Here is an 18158-nt window from a genome sequence, read left to right as displayed (position 1 = left end):
GAATACTGGAGTAGGTAGCCATTCCCTTCCCCAGGGGAATCTTCCTGACCCAAGGATTGAACTCGGGTCTCCTGTATTGCAGACAGATTCTTTACTGGCTGAGCCACCAAGGAAGCCATATGTATACGCACATATATGGAGAGACTATATATATATAGTCATGTGTATTAATCAAGTAAATACAGTGAAAGCAGAACAATGTTATTAAGTGTTTCTTATGGTACCTGTTAAAAGCTCTGAGCCCAAGAATTTCTCTTTCCTGTCATTGAAAAAAATGAGTTAACAAGTTTGAGAGAGGGGTTCAAGACATATTGCTAAGAAACTGCAACTTTCTCATCCCCTAAACAGATGGATAGGAGGAGAGTAGAGGAGAATCACCTTTTGAATCCCTAATATGTGACCTTGTGTCTTCGTAACCCCAAGAACCATCCTATGTCCCATGGGCTGTGCACGTGTCACACTTGGGGGAACACTGCCCTAGAAATAGGCCTGTTCTAACAGAGAAGTGGTCCTGGTTCTTTGCCTTAAAGGGCCTGGCCTCTGAGGCCTGTATTGCAGCAGATGTTCATGGCATTCCTGCTCAACATGTATCTTTTTGGATAAGAAATAACCATTTCTTTTTTTTTTAAACCGGGAAGTGATTAGGATTGCTACTTTTGCTTTTGAGAGACCCCTGTGGCCCCAGGGAAGGAAACATGTCAGTGACAAAGACCACCACCCAATCCCTTCACAGCTGGGTGGGGCCGGGCAGGCACTCAAGCCATGGCCCATGAACATGCCTGCTCGACTTTGGCTCAGTTTGCCAAAGAGATGCTCAAGAGCTTGGGTGCAGGTGACTGTGGATTGCTTCCTGTTTTTTCTCCTAGGCCAGCAAGAAGGAGCGTTTTCTCCAGGTGCAGTCCATGATGTACGACTTGATGGAGTGGCGATCCCAGCTCCTCTCAGGAACGTTGCCCAAGGACGAGCTAAAGGAACTGAAGCAGAAAGTCACATCCAAGATTGACTATGGCAACAAGTAACCTCTCTTCCTCCAAAAAAGAGGCTTTTTTTCCCCACCTCCACCCCGCTTCTTCCCTCTTACCCTCTGAGAAACTAGGTTTCACTTTTAGTGGTGAGTTTGCCACTTTGTATTTGGGAGAAGCTGCTACCAGTGGGCCCATGCTTGCGTGCCTTTGTAATCACCCCTGTGGGACCCAGGGAAACACAAGTGGAGACAGGCTTGCTTATGCAGTTGTTATTAGTGGGCTAGAGATTTAGGACACTCAGTTAACCTACTTCCAAGGAGCTGGGGAGTACAGTCATGCTGGTTCGTTTTGGCTTAGTTGTTGTTTTATTCCTGCATTTACAACCGCCCCCTCTTCAATCCCAATGGGAGACTTTACGTCCCTTCCCCCATCCTAAATTATCTAAGCCATTGGCTAACGCAAATGCACAGTTACAAAAGCATTTCCTCAAAGTGGAAGAAGCAGAAATTGGTTAGTCTGAATGCTGTGAAGTTGAGGAGAAGGTCTTACAATTTTTTTGATGCAGATCAATGCACTAATAATGGTAGTGGTTATAACTAACCCCTAATCCAAGCTTATTGTGCACCAGTCTTAAGCTAAGGGTTTCACATTCATTGTCTTATTTAATTCTTATAACAACTCTATGAGGTAGGCAGTTTTAGTATCCTCATTTTTTCAAATGAAGAAGCTGAGACACTTAAAGAAGTTAAGGTACATGTCCAAAATCACATAGTTAGTAAAAGGCAGAACCAGAATTTTGACCCAGGCAGTTTGTCTCCAGAGTCTCTGGACCTCACCATTATACTACTTGGATAGCATTTGAGAATTGTAAAGGCTTCCCCTCCCTCCTGGTTAAGTGAATGCTCTCCAGACATCCTCCCTGTTTCTTTAGTTTCTGTTCTTCAAAAGCAAACACGTATTGAGCACTTATAAGTGTTCGTTGCTCAGTAATATCTGAATCTTTGTGACCCCATGAACTGTAGCCCACCAGGCTCCTCTGTCCGTGGAATTCTCCAGGCAAGAACATGAAGTGGGTTGCATTCACTTCTCCAGGGGATCTTCCTGATCCAGGGATCAAACCTGGGTCTCCTGCCTTGTGGGCACATTCTTTACTATCTGAGCCACCAGGGAAGCCCGTTGAGCACCTATACTTGGCCTGATTTCCTGCTAGGTTTTTTGAGGCCGCAGAAATAAAAGTTCCCATACACTAAGAGTACGGCAGCCTAGTTAAGAGTGAGCAACAAGCAAAGTATTGATATGTATTGTGGTAACTTTGATGGCTTAGGCAGCAAGAGTCTTCTTAATTCAACTTGGAGAAGGAAGTCAAGGAAGGCTTCTTCCTAAAGGAGGTAACCAGACCTAAATTTTGAAAGATAAAGAAGTATTAGGTAGGCTTTAAATAAAGGGAGGGTGGGAGTGCATGGGAGAACATAGCACGTTCAGAAGACTGCAAAGTGGGTCTGAAGACTGGGACATAGGGCCTGAGGAGGAAGTAGAAAGAGTCTATTCAGTGAGAATAAAAAATGTTTGTTTCCTAGCAGTCAGACGTCCTTACCTTTGTCACATGCACTAGGAAGATGGTCCAAGGATAGTCAGTGGGCTCAACTTACAGCTGCTTCCCTTCCCAGGAGCAGTCCCTTTGCTGGTTGCCTTGCTGGCAGCTGGCAAGCGAGTCCACACCTGCTCACCATGCTCGCCGTCCCAAAGTGACAGGAGGGGTTCGCTCTGCAGCTGTCGCCGCCAGTGGGACAGCGTCATCTTTAGCTGAGCGTGGTCACAGCTGGGATGTGGGAATGGAGTGAGTTTTGCTGCTTTGTAACGACGGCACCTGTGACCTTTGGATGTTTCCTCGTGGGGGCTTCTGACAAGGATGGAAAGAAATGGTCACCACTCTCAGAAAGCCGTTCTTGATTTCCCCTCACCCCATCCCTGCTGGGTTAGGCACTTCTGTGGGCCCTTGCTCCCTGAAGAGCAACTACCTCCTTAGTGGCCTGTCTTCAGGGCTGTGCCGAGAGCTCCTCTAAGGCAGATCCATTTAGATGTGCTGGGCCGAGGGTGTGCACTCAGCAGGTGAACGGTGGTGAAGGGAGGACAGGGTCCTGCCTTGATCAGCTTCCCTCTGCAGAATCCCCGGACCAGCACTGTGCCTTCGGTTTCAGTCAGTTGTCTTTGGGGAAGTGAGAGACACCCTCGGAGGCCGAGGCCCTGAGCTAAGAGGCCCTTTGCTTTTCGCTTCGCCTCCCTGACGACTTCAGCCGGAAGAGAGTGAGAGAGATTTGGGCACTTTAAATGAATGCAGATCTGGTGTCTCAGGGGCTTAGAGCTCTGAAATGGGATGGATACCTTTCTGAAAGCCAAAAGCCATATTTCTGGTCCAAGTGTCAGGAATAGCGCGAGGACCATAAGCTCAGGCTGAGAGTCAGGGGAGCAAGACTCTGAATCTTGGAGGACGAATCAGCCTGTTTCTGCCCTCAGAGATTCTGTTCCTTCATTCAGCCATCAGACTTCTACTGAACACCTCATAGGCACTCAGGACACAGTATTTACAAAATACAGCCTCTCTTTGTAGCAGCAACAAAAGGCAAGCAAAGGGAACTAATTGTAAATTTCTGAGTGTCTACCATCTGCCAGGTACACTTTAGAGTACTTTTCATGCCTTAACTCAGCCAAGTCTTATGACCCCTCTATGAGGCAGGTACTGTTATTATTTCTATCTATTAGAGGAGGAAATGGAGGCTCACAGGTCGATTAGGTCATTTTGACCAGGAGGCACTGGAATTTGAACCAGGTGACTTGGCTCCAGAATTCCAGCACTTAACCTCTGTCTTTGACTGCCTCCTGGAGGACCGTGGCGGTTAGTAAGAGGAAGTAAACAGACACTTGAGTAGGAAGTCATGCATTTCCTGAGAAGAGGAAGAGAAGTGACAGGGTGGAGGGGACAGGGCCGGGGGTGACACCTGCTCTGCATCAAAGAAGACTGGCAGGAATTACTAGGTGAAGAGTTCAGAGAGAGAGAGAGAGAGAAGCTTAGAGGAGCTGAGAGCTGAGCATGACTGTGGCTGGAACCTCAGGGTCTGAGTGCCAGGTAGAAAAAATTCAGATTTGTCCAGAGAATGATGGGGAGCCACAGAAAAAGCCATTTCTCTTTTCTTCACCTTAAAATAATACTAATTTTTTGAAAAACGCATACAGTAAGGGTTTCCTCCCCTACCCTTTTCTGTCCTGGGTTCATTTGACTTTCTGGAGCAGAAGAGAGCTGCGGGGCTTACCTCTTAAGGAAAAACTGTCAAAATGCTCTGTTCTCCAAAGTGAATGGTCTGACGTCCCAGCAGAAAGCAGCCTCTCCTGACCCTGGTTCAATCCTGCCCCTTGATGACTAAAGCTTCCAGGTTTCAGATGAAACTGATAATGGACAAGCTCTTTGGTATCTAAGGAATGAGGAATCCTCAAATGAATCCTTCAAATCCCAAGACAGCTGGACCTGGGAGAATTTTGTTTTAGTCATACATTTTTAGAGCCAAATCCACTTTGATAAATTTTGAAGAGAAAGGAGCTAGAGAGGTCTTGGCATTGAATTATGTGTTGGCTATAGTCCGTCTTCTCCCAGGTCTTGAGAGCCCCTGCTCAGCATCAGTCGAATGCATTTATTCCCCTTTAGTGCCGCCCATTCAGCAGCACGGCTGTGCAATATTATGAGTCACATCTAGTTGGAAGTTAATTTCCTAATGAATGTGGACAAATGGGTGAGCTTTGGCTCCCTCCTGTTTGCATTTGGATGAGAGGAGAGATGTGCCTTTCAATCCAGTTCTCAAATACGAGGTGAAAATGCTGCCATTCCCAATCTGGTACTCGATAGTGAGTCCTAAGCAGGACCACCGCTGTTGCTCTCTGAGAGACTATGTGACATGAAGAAATTATACTCAGTCTTTTCTTCATCTGTAAACGGAGGTATTAATAGTACCTCCCTCATAGGGAGGCCTTAGTATTAAAGCTAAAGGCCTTACTGTGCACGAGCAGTTGAGTGTGCAGCTCATCGAAACTGCTGTGTGAGCATTTTGCTGTTATTAGTGCTGTTGATGCCAATCAGAATGGCAGCTGCAGTTGAAACAAATCAGTACCAAACGGGAAAATCTTGTGACCCTGAAGTCACAGAGTTAAAGAGCAAGCCATGGACAGCAAAGATAGAGCTGAGATTCCCACCCCCAACAGTTATTTTCAAAATATTATTAATGGTACATGAATACCTTCCCTGCATTGTGTTCTATTATAGAAGCATTAAACACACAGAGATAAGGCAAAATTCTCCCTTGACCCCTCCATGCCTCCTAGTCCCAGGGCCCTGCCTCTCCTCACAGATACACATGTTGGTAGTGTTGGTACACGTGTCCATACCTTTCTCTCTGAACATGCACCCACGTAACATACCTGCCTTGCTTTGTTTTTTCACTGAAAACACTCTGTATGCATCTTTTCAAGCTTGATTTTCCCCCCATTAATATATATCATTAAACACATCAAAACTAGGGACTTCTCTGGTGGCCCAGTGGCTAAGACTCCGCACTCCCAAGGTAGGGATCCCAGATTCGATTCCTGTTCAGGGAACTGGATCCCACATTTTGCAACTAATGCTGGAACTAAAAAATAAAAACAAATATCCCACATACCAAAATGGAAATCATAGATCTCGTGTGCTAAGACCTGGGTCAGCCAAATAAAGAAAGAAAGAAACATCAAAATTGTGTCATATTTTTAAAGCCCTACTACATGGAATTTCATTATGAATTCCATTACAGATTATTTAGCCATTTTCTCTCTTGATAGACATTTTAGTGTTAACTAGTTAACTAAGTTAATTTTAGTATTTTTTAATACTTTGCTGATGCACACACATCCTTGTTCAAGTGTGATTGTTTCTCTAGGTTCAGTATCACAGGAAATAAGCATTAAAATTTTTTTAACAGACACTGCTATAATACCTCCCAGAAAGGCTGAGCTATATCACTGTGCCTCCCATCTGCGTGCAAGGCTATCTGTGTAGAGCTGTTCTGAGGGCGCCTATGACTCTCAGAAACCATGTGAACTTTATGGTAGAAACTTCTCACCAATGTTCTGTAGGCTTCTGTCTCCCTTGATTTATCCTCATCTCACATTCTTGCCTTCCAGAATCCTTGAGCTTGATCTGATTGTCAGAGATGAAGATGGAAATATCCTGGACCCTGATAATACCAGCATCATCAGCTTGTTCCATGCACACGAAGAAGCTACTGATAAAATCACGGAACGTATTAAAGAAGAGATGGTGAGCTTTGTGAAACAGACTTTGTTTGGCCAAAGGAAGCAGGCTTTAGCACACCCTAAGCTTAAAATAATTTAATTAACCAGACTGTATATTATTCAAAGGGACATCTGTCCTATGACCTGAGATGATCAGCAACAACATGCATTTTATTGTTTTATACTCAGATCATGATTCATTCTACAGACAGCCCATGAGAAGTTTAATGCCAGGATTTTCTATTCCAGAGAGGAAAAAAGAAGAAATGTAAAAAAAAATGTAATTGAATAAATAATTCCAGATGGGGATGAATTTCTAAAAGGCAATCAATTAGGGTTATGTGAAACAGAGTGAATCAGGAGCTATTTTAAAAGGTACCATCAGGAAAGACCTCTCCCAGGAGGGACATCTGAGATGACACTTGTATAATGTGAAGGCAACAGGCCTAGGAAGATTTGGGGATAAGATGTTCAGTGCAGTGGGGGCGGGGAGTGGGGGTCAGCATGTGCAAAGGCCCTGAGGGAGGACTGAGCTCTGAATGGTCAAGGAGTAGAAAGGCCAGTATGGATGGGGCCTAAAGAGCAGTGAAAGAATTTAGGCAACACTTTGGAGAGGCAGGTAGCAGGAGTCAGCTCTCACAGGACCTAAGAGTCACCAGAAAGAATGAGATGTCATTCCAGCTGTGGAAGATGTCATTCCAGCTGTGGTAGGAAGCCAACAAAAGATCCAAGGAAACATAATCTTTACAAGGTTAACCTAATCTGATTTGTATTTTTTAAAGTATTTTACCACTGTGCATTATTTAAAAACAATTTTATTTTTAGCTTTACTGAGATCTAATTTTCATACAATAAAATTAATTCATTTAAAATTGCAATCTAATGAATCTTATTAATATATAGTGTTGGGCAAACTCTACCACAATCAAGGTATAGAATGGTTCCAACATCTTAAAAGTTTCTTTGAGTTTCTTTGCAGTTCAACCCCAAGTCTTGGGCAACCCTTTTCACGACTATACTGTCTTTTCTAGAATTTAATATGAAAGGAATCATATGGTTTTGGTGTTTGACTTCTTTTATTCAGCATGATGTTTTTTAGTTTAATGTTGTTGGTGTATTAGTGTTTTTTCCTTTTCATTGCTCAGTTGCTATACCATTGACCAAGGGTGTATATCATATATCAATTGTTAAATATATGGGTTGCTTCTAATTCAGGGCTATTATAACTAACAACGCTATGAACATTTACATACAAAGTTTTGTGTGGGCAAATGTTTGTATTCTTTTTGGGTAATAATTGTTGGACTGTATGATAAGAGTATGTTTAAGTTCTTAGGGTACTGCCATAGTATTTCCCAAAAGGGCTTCACAGTCTTGCGTTCCCATCAGCAACAGATGAGTGCCAGCTTCTCTGCATTCTTTACACTTGATATTGTCAGTCTTTTAACTTTAGTCAGTCTAGTGGCTGTGTAGGGGTACCTCATTGCTGGTTTGAATGTCCCTGAATGATTAGTAATTTTCATGTGCATACTGGCCTTTACCATTTGTATCTTTTTTTGTGAAGTGTTTGTTCAAATACCTTGCCCATTTTCATTAGGTTAGTTTTCTTATCATTGAGTTGTAAGAATTCTTTGTATATTCCAGATGCAAATTTTTTTATCAGATGTATGTTTTGCAAATACATTTTCTCCCAGTGCTTACTTGGGAGAAATGTATCTTTCAATGAGCAAAATATTTAGTTTTGATAAAGTCTGTTTAAGCATTTTTTCCTGTTATATAGTTTGTGCTTTTTATGACACTAAATTTTATAAGGAAGGCTAGGTTGTTTGCAATATTCCCCAAGATCAAGATCAAGAGAGTCAGACTGACTTGACTCAGACAAAAGATGCTTTTGGTAGAAAGCCTGAACATAATGTTGAAATCTTTAGGCTCAAAACCTACATAGTTCTCAATATCCTGGGTCACCTTTCCATTGTCCTAAGTGGTGCAGGGCTAATTTTCTCTTTTCCCCTCTTTTCCCTTCCACCTCTCAGTCAAAAGATCAGCCTGATTATGGAATGTATTCTCGGATTTCCTCATCCCCTACCCATAGCCTCTATGTCTTCGTGAGAAACTTTGTGTGCAGAATTGGGGAAGATGCTGAGCTCTTCATGTCTCTCTATGACCCCAACAAGCAAATGGTCATAAGGTAAGTATGTTCGGTATTGCCTGACTTCTCTGCATTTGGGAGGTGGGGGTTGGCAGAGCTCCGAGCATTTTTTCCTTTCCCCATTACTTGTGGAGAAATTCCCACCCAGTATAAAAACAGCCTAACTGAGAATGTGGACATAAGTTCTTTTAGGGTGTGGGAGTCAGGTGGAAATATTACTTACCATGGCATTTTTTTCTAAAAGTAGAGTTATAGTTACATAGTAGGGTTTTAAATTTTTTAAAAAACATGTTATATGTGTATTTTTGTTTTTAATTAAAGTATAATTGCTTTACACTGCTGTATTAGCTTCTGTTGTATCAGCAAATATATTGTGTATCAGCTATATGTGTACATATACCCCTCCCTCCCATCTGTCCCACCAACCCCACCTCTCTAGGTCATCACAGAGCACTGAGCTAAGTTCCCTGTGCTATACAACAACTTCCCACTAGCCCTCTGTTTCACACATGTTAGTGTATGTTTGTCAGTGGTGCCATCTCAATATGTCCCATCCTTTCCTTCCCCTGCTGTGTCCATTCTCTGCATCTGCTTCTCTATTCCTGCGCCATGAATAAGTTCATTAGTACCCTTTTTCTAGATTCCATATATATGTGTTGTTATTCTTCAATGCTGTCATGTCTGACTCTTTGTGACCCCAGAACTCAGCACCCAGGCTTCCCTCTCCTTCTCCCAGAGTTTGCTCAAGCTCATGTACATTGAGTCAGTGATGCCATCTAACCATTTCATCCTCTGTTATCCCCTTCTCCTCCTGCCTTCAATCTTTCTCAGCATCAAGGTCTTTTCCAATGAGTCAGCTCTTCACATCAGGTGACCAAAATATTGGAGCTTCAGCTTCCCCATCAGCCCTTCCAATGAATATTCAGGGTTGGTTTCCTTTAGGATGGACTGGTTTGATCTCCTGGTTGCTCAAGGGACTCTCAGGAGTCTTCTCTAGCACCACAGTTCGAAAGCATAAATTCTTCAGCTCTCAGTCCACCTCTCACATCTGTACATAGCTATTGGAAAAATCATAACTTTGACTATAAGGACAATTGTCAACAAAGTAATGTCTCTGGTTTTAATACCCTAAGTTTGTCATAGCTTTTGTTCCAAGGAACAAGCGTCTTTTAATTTCAGGGCTACAGGCACTGTCCACAGTGATTTTGGAGCCCAAGAAAATACTATCTGCCATTGTTTCCCCATCTATTTGTCATGAAGAGATGGGACTGGATACCATGATCTTAGTTTTTTGAATGTTGAGTTTTAAGTCAGCTTTTTCACTCTCCTCTTTCACCTTCATCAAGAGGCTCTTTAGTTCCTCTTCCCTTTTTGCCATGAGGGTGGTGTCATCTGCATATTTGAGGCTGTTGATATTTCTCCTGGCAATATTGATTCCAGCTAGTGATTCATCCAGCTTGACATTTTGCACAGTGTACTCTGCATATAAGTTAAATAAGCAGAGTGACAGTATACAACCTTGATGGACTCCTTTCCCAGTTTGAACCAGTCTGCCTGTTACTATACAATATTTGTTTTTCTGTTTCTGACTGACTTCATTATGTATGACGGACTCTAGGCTTATCCACATCACACAATAGGGTTTTGTAAGCAATTTTTGATTAATGGAAAACAAGGGAAATAACAAGATTCAAACAGATAGCACTGGATAGAATAAAAAAATATTTTTAAAAAGAGAGTTAAGAAATGAATGGTGAAAATGCTTGTGTCCTCAGTGGCAGTGACAGGCTGGGAGTGTGGGCTCTGTGATCTAGGATCTAGGCAGGTTCACAGTGTGGCCCCACCATTTACTCCTTCTTAGCCTTGGGCAAGTTGTTAATCTTTCTTAAGCCAGAGTGTCCTATTTGCAAAATGTACGCGTCAACCTCACGGGGTCACAGGTTTTTAATACGAAAAAGCACGTGAAGCACAGGGCCTGTCATATGGTGCTCCAAGTGGCAGTGGCTATTATTGTAATCACCTTGATTAATTGTTCTTAGAAAAGGTAAGGGAACTACCGGGCACCTCATTTCGAGGAAGGCAAAACAGGGTTGGGAATCTCCTGAGAAAAGACTTTGATGTATCTCTGGCCACCACGGCCAGCCTTGGCCTCTGATTGTGGCTCAGTCCATCCTTCCTCTCAGCTGACGACTGCCTGTCCCCTCCAGTGGGGCTGTGAGCCAGCACCTGGTCCCTATTCGAGATTGCAGTAGATTGCAGTTGGAGCACGAGCCTTCTACTCCCATGATTGAGAATGGGATATCTTCCTACCTTGATTGTGTGGATGAAATTTCTAAGTCATGTCTGACTCTTTGTGACCCCATGAGCTATACCCTGCCAGGCTCCTCTGTCCATAGGATTTCCCAGGCAAGAATACTTAAGTGCATTGCCATTTCCTTCTCCAGGGGATCTTCCCAACCCTTCTTCAGAAAAACCCTCCAGGGGATCTTCCCTGTCTTCTGCTTGGAATGGGGATTCTTTACCACCGAGCCACCTGGGAAGCCCCCTACAATTCCTAGTAACTTTACAAAATTCATTTTAGAAAATTATGGCCCTCCTGGAGACATTTATGAAACTTAGATTGACTATCTAAGAAGATTAAACTGAGGTCTGTATATGATCCCATATAATCCTCATTACTCCATGTGATTTGGATGAGACAGTGAGGCTCAGAGAGGTCAAATGACTTGCTCAAGATCACATATATTTATAAAATGGCAGAGGTGAGATTTCTTCTCAGGTCCATCTGACTCCAAAGATAAGCTAGTTTCCAATTTAGTCTGTCACCAAGGAAGGAGTTGTATCAGATATCCTCAGTGGGTCTCACCAGGGTCTTAGCACTGTCTGCTGCTGCTGCTGCTGCTAAGTCGCTTCAGTTGTGTCCGACTCTGTGCGACCCCAGAGACGGCAGCCCACCAGGCTCCCCCGTCCGTGGGTTTCTCCAGGCAAGAACACTGGAGTGGGTTGCCATTTCCTTCTCCAATGCACGAAAGTGAAAAGTGAAAGTGAAGTTGCTCAGTCGTGTCCGACTCATAGTGACCCCATGGACTGCAGCCCACCAGGCTCCTCTGTCCATGGGATTTTCCAGGCAAGAGTACTGGAGTGGGGTGCCATTGCCTTCTCCGTAGCACTGTATGGTGGAAAACTATTTTTTATAGCAAACTTAAATCCCTAATTTAAAGAATCAGTACAGCTCCTCTGGCTAGGCCTCAGCAGACACTGAGCAAGTGTTCCTGCTTCCTTAGCACCCACCGTGAGATGCTGGCTATGTCATAGGCTCCTTGCTATTCCCTGCCAGCCGCTCCCAAGACACCTGTGACAAAGATCATGAAAGTGCTCCTAACCTCTCAAAAAACACAAAGATTCCTCATAGCTGAATTGACAAGGGTGCCTGGCCTACTGGCTCATCGAAGTGATGGATGGCCTGAACGAGCTCTGGGGAGGGAAGCAGTGGATCAGTGAGGTGGCAGCTCTGTCCCCTGATGTGCCGCATCGAATGATGTGCTCGACGGGGCGTGCCTGAGTGATGCCTCTGAGAGCACTGGAGACACAGAGGAGCTCTTAGGAGAGGGAGGGGAGAGGAGAGACACGGAGGGGTAGAGCCCATCCTCTACCGAAGAAGGAAGGAAGAAAAGAGCAGAAAACGAAGAACGGAGAGAGCAGGCACGATACGGGGAAGGGGCTGGGGAACTGGGAAGCACTGGCCGTGTCAGTCTTGAAGCTGGGTAGCTGTTATTTCCCTGAGAAACCAGTTTTCCCCACTCCTGCCTGCCCTAGCCAGAAGGTGCCTACAGTGAGCCTCAGGCAACTTAGTGCATCAGCAGTGTGGCCCAGAGGTGCGCTGGGGAGAATTTGGCTGGGACAACCTTTCCCTTGTGGCTCAGCTGGTAAAGAATCTGCCTGCAATGCGGGAAACCTGGTTTTGATCCCTGGTTTGGAAAGATCCCCTGGAGAAGGGAAAGGCTATCCACTCCAGTATTCTGGCCTGGAGAATTCCAGGGACTATGTCCGTGGGGTCGCAAAGAGTTGGACATGACCGAGCGACTTTCACTTTCACTTTCAACCTTTCAATATTGAGATGAAAGGTGGGCCGATTCCAGGGGATGTCTGCAGAGATTTGGTTTGGGAAACTTAAGGTAAGTTTCTGTAGGACAAAAAGCAAGCAGCTCAGGCATCAGGCCAGGGGCAAAACTAATTTCCAAAAGAAGCTCAAGAAAGGGTTGGAAAGGTTCTCCCCCTTCCCCTGAGGAGAGTGTCTTATGGAAGAGGTCTTACCTGTCTTAATGCCAGGTAGACCTTCAGACTTACCACCCAGATCTCCCTGGGCAAAGATGGAAGGGGCCAGCTCAGCCCTCTAGATTGCTTTTCTTATTTATGATTCTGTTTCCCTTAGAATAAAATTTCTGGTTCCTGGTGTTTAGACCTGGCCAGTTAGTTCTCTACTGGGGATGCTACCTGTGGTGAAGTGAAGTGAAAGTCACTCAGTCCTGTCCGACTCTTTGTGATCCCATGGACTAAACAGTCCATGGAATTCTCCAGGCCAGAAGAGTGGAATAGGTAGCCTTTCCCTTCTCCAGGGGATCTTCCCAACCCAGGGATCGAACCCAGGTCTCCCGCATTGCAGGAGGATTCTTTACCAGCTGAGCCACAAGGGAAGCCCAAGAATACTGGAGTGGGTAGCCTGTCCCTTCTCCAGCGGATCTTCCCAGGAATTGAACTGGGGTCTCCTGCATTGTAGGTGGATTCTTTACCAACTGAGCTCTCAGGGAAACCCCATATAATTAAAGGTTCTGAGAAATACCCAGGTATTTCACTATGGTGGTCCAGAAATAACCAATGGGAAATAATGAAAAAATATTTTTTGTATATGGAGTCTCAGACGCTTCTTGGTTATTTAGATGAAAATTTCACTTAAATTTTTAGATCTTACTAAAAAAATGTTCCCTTGATTACATTTTAACCATTGGTTAATCTGATGCTGTGTTCTTTTTGTTATATGTTCTATTTCCCCAATGAACTTTGCTCAGATTATTCTTATTAGTCTTCTAGAGGTAAAATGAGAGAAAAGAACAGAACATCAGAGAGAACAAACTTTTCAAAAAAGAAGGTGATTTGCTTTAAGTTTGCTGAATTCTCTTATTATGTCTTTTGGGCTAACTTGGTTTTGAGTTTTGTTTATATCCCAATTCAAGATAATGGGCATTTATTTAGAACCAATGGTATGCTCCTGGATGGCATGAAAAGCTGAATGAATCAACTCAGCAAATTATACTAATCTTATCCTAAGTTAAAGAAGTACTGGAAAAATGGTATGCTGCTGCTAAGTTGCTTCAGTGGTGTCCGACTGTGTGACCCCATAGACGGCAGCCCACCAGGCTCCCCCATCGCTGGGATTCTCCAGGCAAGAATACTGGAGTGGGCTGCCATTTACTTCTCCAATAGAAAAATGGTATAGGTGATCGGATTTGCAAAGCAGAAATAGAGACAGACATAGAGAACAAAAGTATGGATACCAGGGTAAATGGAGGAGTGGGAAAAATTGGGAGATTGGGACTGACATATATATACTATTGATACTGTGTATAAAATAGATAACGAATGAGAACCTATTGTACAGCACAGGGAACTCTAACCAATAATCAATACTTAATGCGCTGTGGTGACCTGAATGGGAAGGAAATCCAAAAGGGAGGAGAAATATGTCTACATGTAGCTGATTGATTTTCTGTATAGTAGAAACTAGCGCAACATTGTAAAGCAAACATACTCCAATAAAAATAAATTTTAAAAAAAAGCAGTGCTGGATTTCCTGACCTTGCTGATGCAGCTAGGCTGATTAGCATGAGCCAGGCAGGGCTGTGTGTACAGTGTGCTGCTGCTCAAAGCTATGAGCTGATAGATGATCAGAGGTCAGAACTGTGGGACTGCTCTTCATACACACTGTCAGTGGGTCCTCCCTGTTATAAGAATCAAGCCAAAACCTTTAGGTCCTATATGGCCTACATGGTCTGGCCTATCTTGCTAATTTTTCTCTTACAACTTTTCCCTTGGATCTGCTTTTTAGATGTATAAGCTCCATCCTATCTCAGGGCCTTTGCACACATTGTTGCTTTGCCTGAACCATTTCTTTTTCCCACTCTCTTTGCCTGGCCAACTTTATTTACATGTCATATCCTCAGCAAAGACTCCCCTAACTACCCAGACTAGGGCTGGTTCTTCTAGTGTACATCCTCACGGCATCCCGAGCGTTTTCTTTATAGCATGATTGCATGTATATATATATATATATATGTATATATATATATATATAAAATTGTCATGACTGCATGTCAGTCAGTACTTAAGTGTATATTAGACACTGGCTAAGGCCCTCTGGGGCCCATCACAGTGTGACATTCATTCAAGGAAATGGTCCTACATCCAGTGGGTTCAATGGATTACTTAAAATCATTCAAATCTTTACTCAAGTCTTGAAAAGGGAATAGGGTGGGAAGGGCAAATACATTCTTTTTCGGGGGGCTGTGCTGTATGGTTTGTGGGATCTTAGTTCCCCAACCAGGGATTAAACCCAGGCCCTCAACAGTGAGAGGATGGAGTGCTAACCACTAGACTGCCAGGGAATTTTAATATGTTCTTAACATATTCTTTTTGTTTGTTTTTTAATGATTTTTTCTTTGTTATTATTACTATTGACATAATTCACATAACAGAAACTTTGCCACTTTTTAACATACAATTCAGTTTTAGTATATTTTTAATTCTGTTCAACCATCCCTACTATCTAATGTTAGAGCATTTCCATCACTCCAATGGTAAGACCTGTACCTGTTAGCAGTCACTCCCAAATCCCTTGTTCTTAACCCCACTGACAACCACTAATCAACTTTCTGTCTTAATGGACCTGCCTATTCTGGACCTTTAATATGAATGGAATCATATAATATGTGACCTTTTGTGTCTGTCTTCTTCCACTTAAAATAATATGTTAGAGATTCATCCATGTCATAGTAATTGCCAATCAGTACTATACTCCCTTTTATGGCTTAGTGAGGGTCTGTTGAATGGATATACCACATTTTTTTAATCCATTCATCAGCTGATGGGTATTTGGGTTGTTTCCACTTTTTGGCTATTACGAATAACTCTGTTATGAACATTCATGTATAAGTTTTTGTATGAATATATGTCTTTATTTCTCCTAGGTAGATACCTGGGAAGAGAATTGCTGGGTCACATGACAACTCTGTGTTTAACTTTTTAAGGACCTGCCACAGTGGCTGCCACATATATTCTTAATGTCCAATGAAATGTAAAAATCCTTTCCCTTGAGAGGAAAGGATCCATTCCCTCTGCCAGTCTCTATCTACAGAGAAAACTGCTGCTCTTCAAAAACATTAGGCAGCTGGGTTAGCATTTGCTTGCCGGATAGGAGAGGGAAAGAGGTTGTGAACACACATATATTAGTAATTCCATGGCCCAGCTGGTCTCACATCTGCCTCTCTGATGGGGCTGTGATCTCCTGGAGGGAGGGACAGACAGGGAGAGTCTGTCTCAGACGCTCCCATGTCCCCAGCAAGCAGCGTGGTGTCAGGCCCACAGCAGAGGCTCAGTGGGTATCTTTACTGAATGACTGTTGAGACCCCTGACGGTAACGGGCTGCCACTCCTCTTCCCACAGTGAGAACTACCTGGTGCGATGGGGCAGCAGGGGCTTCCCGAAGGAGATCGAGATGCTCAATAACCTGAAGGTGGTCTTCACGGTAGGTGTGTGCAGTCCTCTGGGTGCCACATCCCACACTCGCCAGCCCAGAGTCTTGGAAACGGGGCTGGTCAGTGGTCAGGAAGAAGCATGGCCTTGGTGCAGAGCTGTGTTCTGGGGTCTGTTGGGAAGATGGACTTCCTCCTGGCTCCCTCTTCTCCACTACGTATCTCTTTCTCACTTGTGTGCACACAGTGAAGGGCACTGTGTAAACAGGCATGCACCTCTTCCAGCAATAATGTTTAGGTGAACTAGATACAGCAGATTCAGATTAATTCACAGTTAACATGAGTTCCTGTCTTTGGTTCAGACCCTCTAAAAAACCTTTACAAAATACTTGATATTAATAAGGGCCTTTCTAGAACATTGACTGCCTTGGTAAACTGGATATTCTGAACATAATTAAGTCATAGATGACTAAGGATCTTACAGTTCCCTGGGATCATCCTTCTAAATACCAGTACTCACCAGGCAACACATAAGTAGAAATGTTGAAATCAGTTGTTATTTGGATGATTTGTCTCGAGAGTGACCTGGCCTTTTAATTCTAGAAGGGAGAAATAATGGAAAGAAGGAGGTAAGGGTTATCATTTTTTGCAGAAACCCACTCTTTCCCTATTTCCACCAAGGTGTGTTTGGGGTATGATCTTAAAATATCCAAGAATATTGGTGTTTTCTGCAAGTGTCTTTGGGGAGAAGAGCATTTATGAGATTTTTCACTGTGTGGCATGTGAAAAAGGGAGATTACAGAGGAGGAGCTGGGGAGAGATCTGGGCATTGATCACACCCGTGGGTTTGATCCAGGAGTGACCAACATGCTAGATTAACCTACCTTGCTCCAGAATAATTTTCCAGTTACAGCCCATTAAGTTCTATGTCTTATGTTGTGTTGCAATTAGATTGGAGCACAGCTGATTTATTTTGTTTGTTAGTTCCTGAAAAATGGGCCAGAGGCCTGGAATAAGATCATAGATCCTAATTGCTTAGACAAAAGTTTTCTTGGCATATATAAATGTGCCTCGGTGCTCTTTATCTATTATTAGTTAGAAGGAGGGGCCTATTTATTTTCTTGATAAATAGGAGAATCTCATGGAGCTTCCTGATTAAACCAGGAGACAGATGTTTCACAAGAGGGAGAGAGACAGGGAATCAATCAGTGGTTCATTTTGCAGAGAACCAATTCATGATGTAAACATGCAGGAAAGGGCATTGGTAAGTTTGTGTCACTCAATAATAATGAGACTGTGATCCTGCCTTAGTGGAATTCTGCCTGTGCCTCTACCTCTTCTTCCCACAGCAGATGAACTTGAGAACCTTGGTTGACTGCCTTAACTGATGACCCTTCCCTCTCTTGAAATGATGGGAGTCTTCATTTCCGGGCAGGAAAGGTCATGGCGCTCTAGCTTCTTCTATTGATTCAAGTGCTGCCAGTGAGCACCTGCCGTTTGTAAGCTCTGAGCTGGGTGCTGAGGATACGGCAGCAGGCAAACTGGTGGCTCCTGGCTCAGGGTGTGATGGGGAGGTTCAGAAAGTGATTCAATAAATAAATAAACAAGAGAGATGTCAGGAGGCCATCCATGCAATGCAGATAATTAAAGCTGGCTGATGTGATGGCGTTTGACTGGGAATTATGTCCAGTTGGAAACTGAGATGATGTTTAAGTTAGGGATGAGATATGACTTGGCAGGCATGTGCCTTGGTGGCCTCATTTCTCTTGTCCCTGGATGTCAGCTCTTCCTAGTTTCTTCTTTGGGGGTAGAGCCCGAGGAACTGGCACATGGGGTGGGCAAATGCTGGATTTCCCTTCCATCTGCTTCATAAGCATTCACCCTCTGGTTCTGTAAGAGGAAAGGAGCCTATACACAAGGCTCCTCAGATGTTCCCCAGCTGAGGGGTTGCTGCTAACACACACAGGACAAGACTGAATGGTAAAA

At 43.6% G+C, this 18158-nt stretch overlaps 1 protein-coding gene across 1 annotated transcript in view; it reads left to right on the top strand.

Moving 5' to 3' along the window:
- Positions 1-18158, top strand: part of DOCK2 (dedicator of cytokinesis 2) — a 456743-nt gene that overhangs the window by 32816 nt on the left and 405769 nt on the right. The window contains exons 6-9 of the mRNA XM_040262783.1: positions 867-1015; positions 6168-6303; positions 8312-8466; positions 16144-16225. Of these exons, the coding sequence (XP_040118717.1) occupies positions 867-1015; positions 6168-6303; positions 8312-8466; positions 16144-16225 (522 nt within the window). The remainder of the gene's footprint in view (positions 1-866; positions 1016-6167; positions 6304-8311; positions 8467-16143; positions 16226-18158) is intronic.

The sequence above is a fragment of the Oryx dammah genome, unplaced genomic scaffold (genome assembly GCF_014754425.2).
Source record: "Oryx dammah isolate SB20612 unplaced genomic scaffold, SCBI_Odam_1.1 HiC_scaffold_20, whole genome shotgun sequence".
In the NCBI taxonomy this organism is placed as follows: Eukaryota; Metazoa; Chordata; class Mammalia; order Artiodactyla; family Bovidae; genus Oryx; species Oryx dammah.
This window is presented reverse-complemented; position numbering and strand designations above follow the sequence as displayed.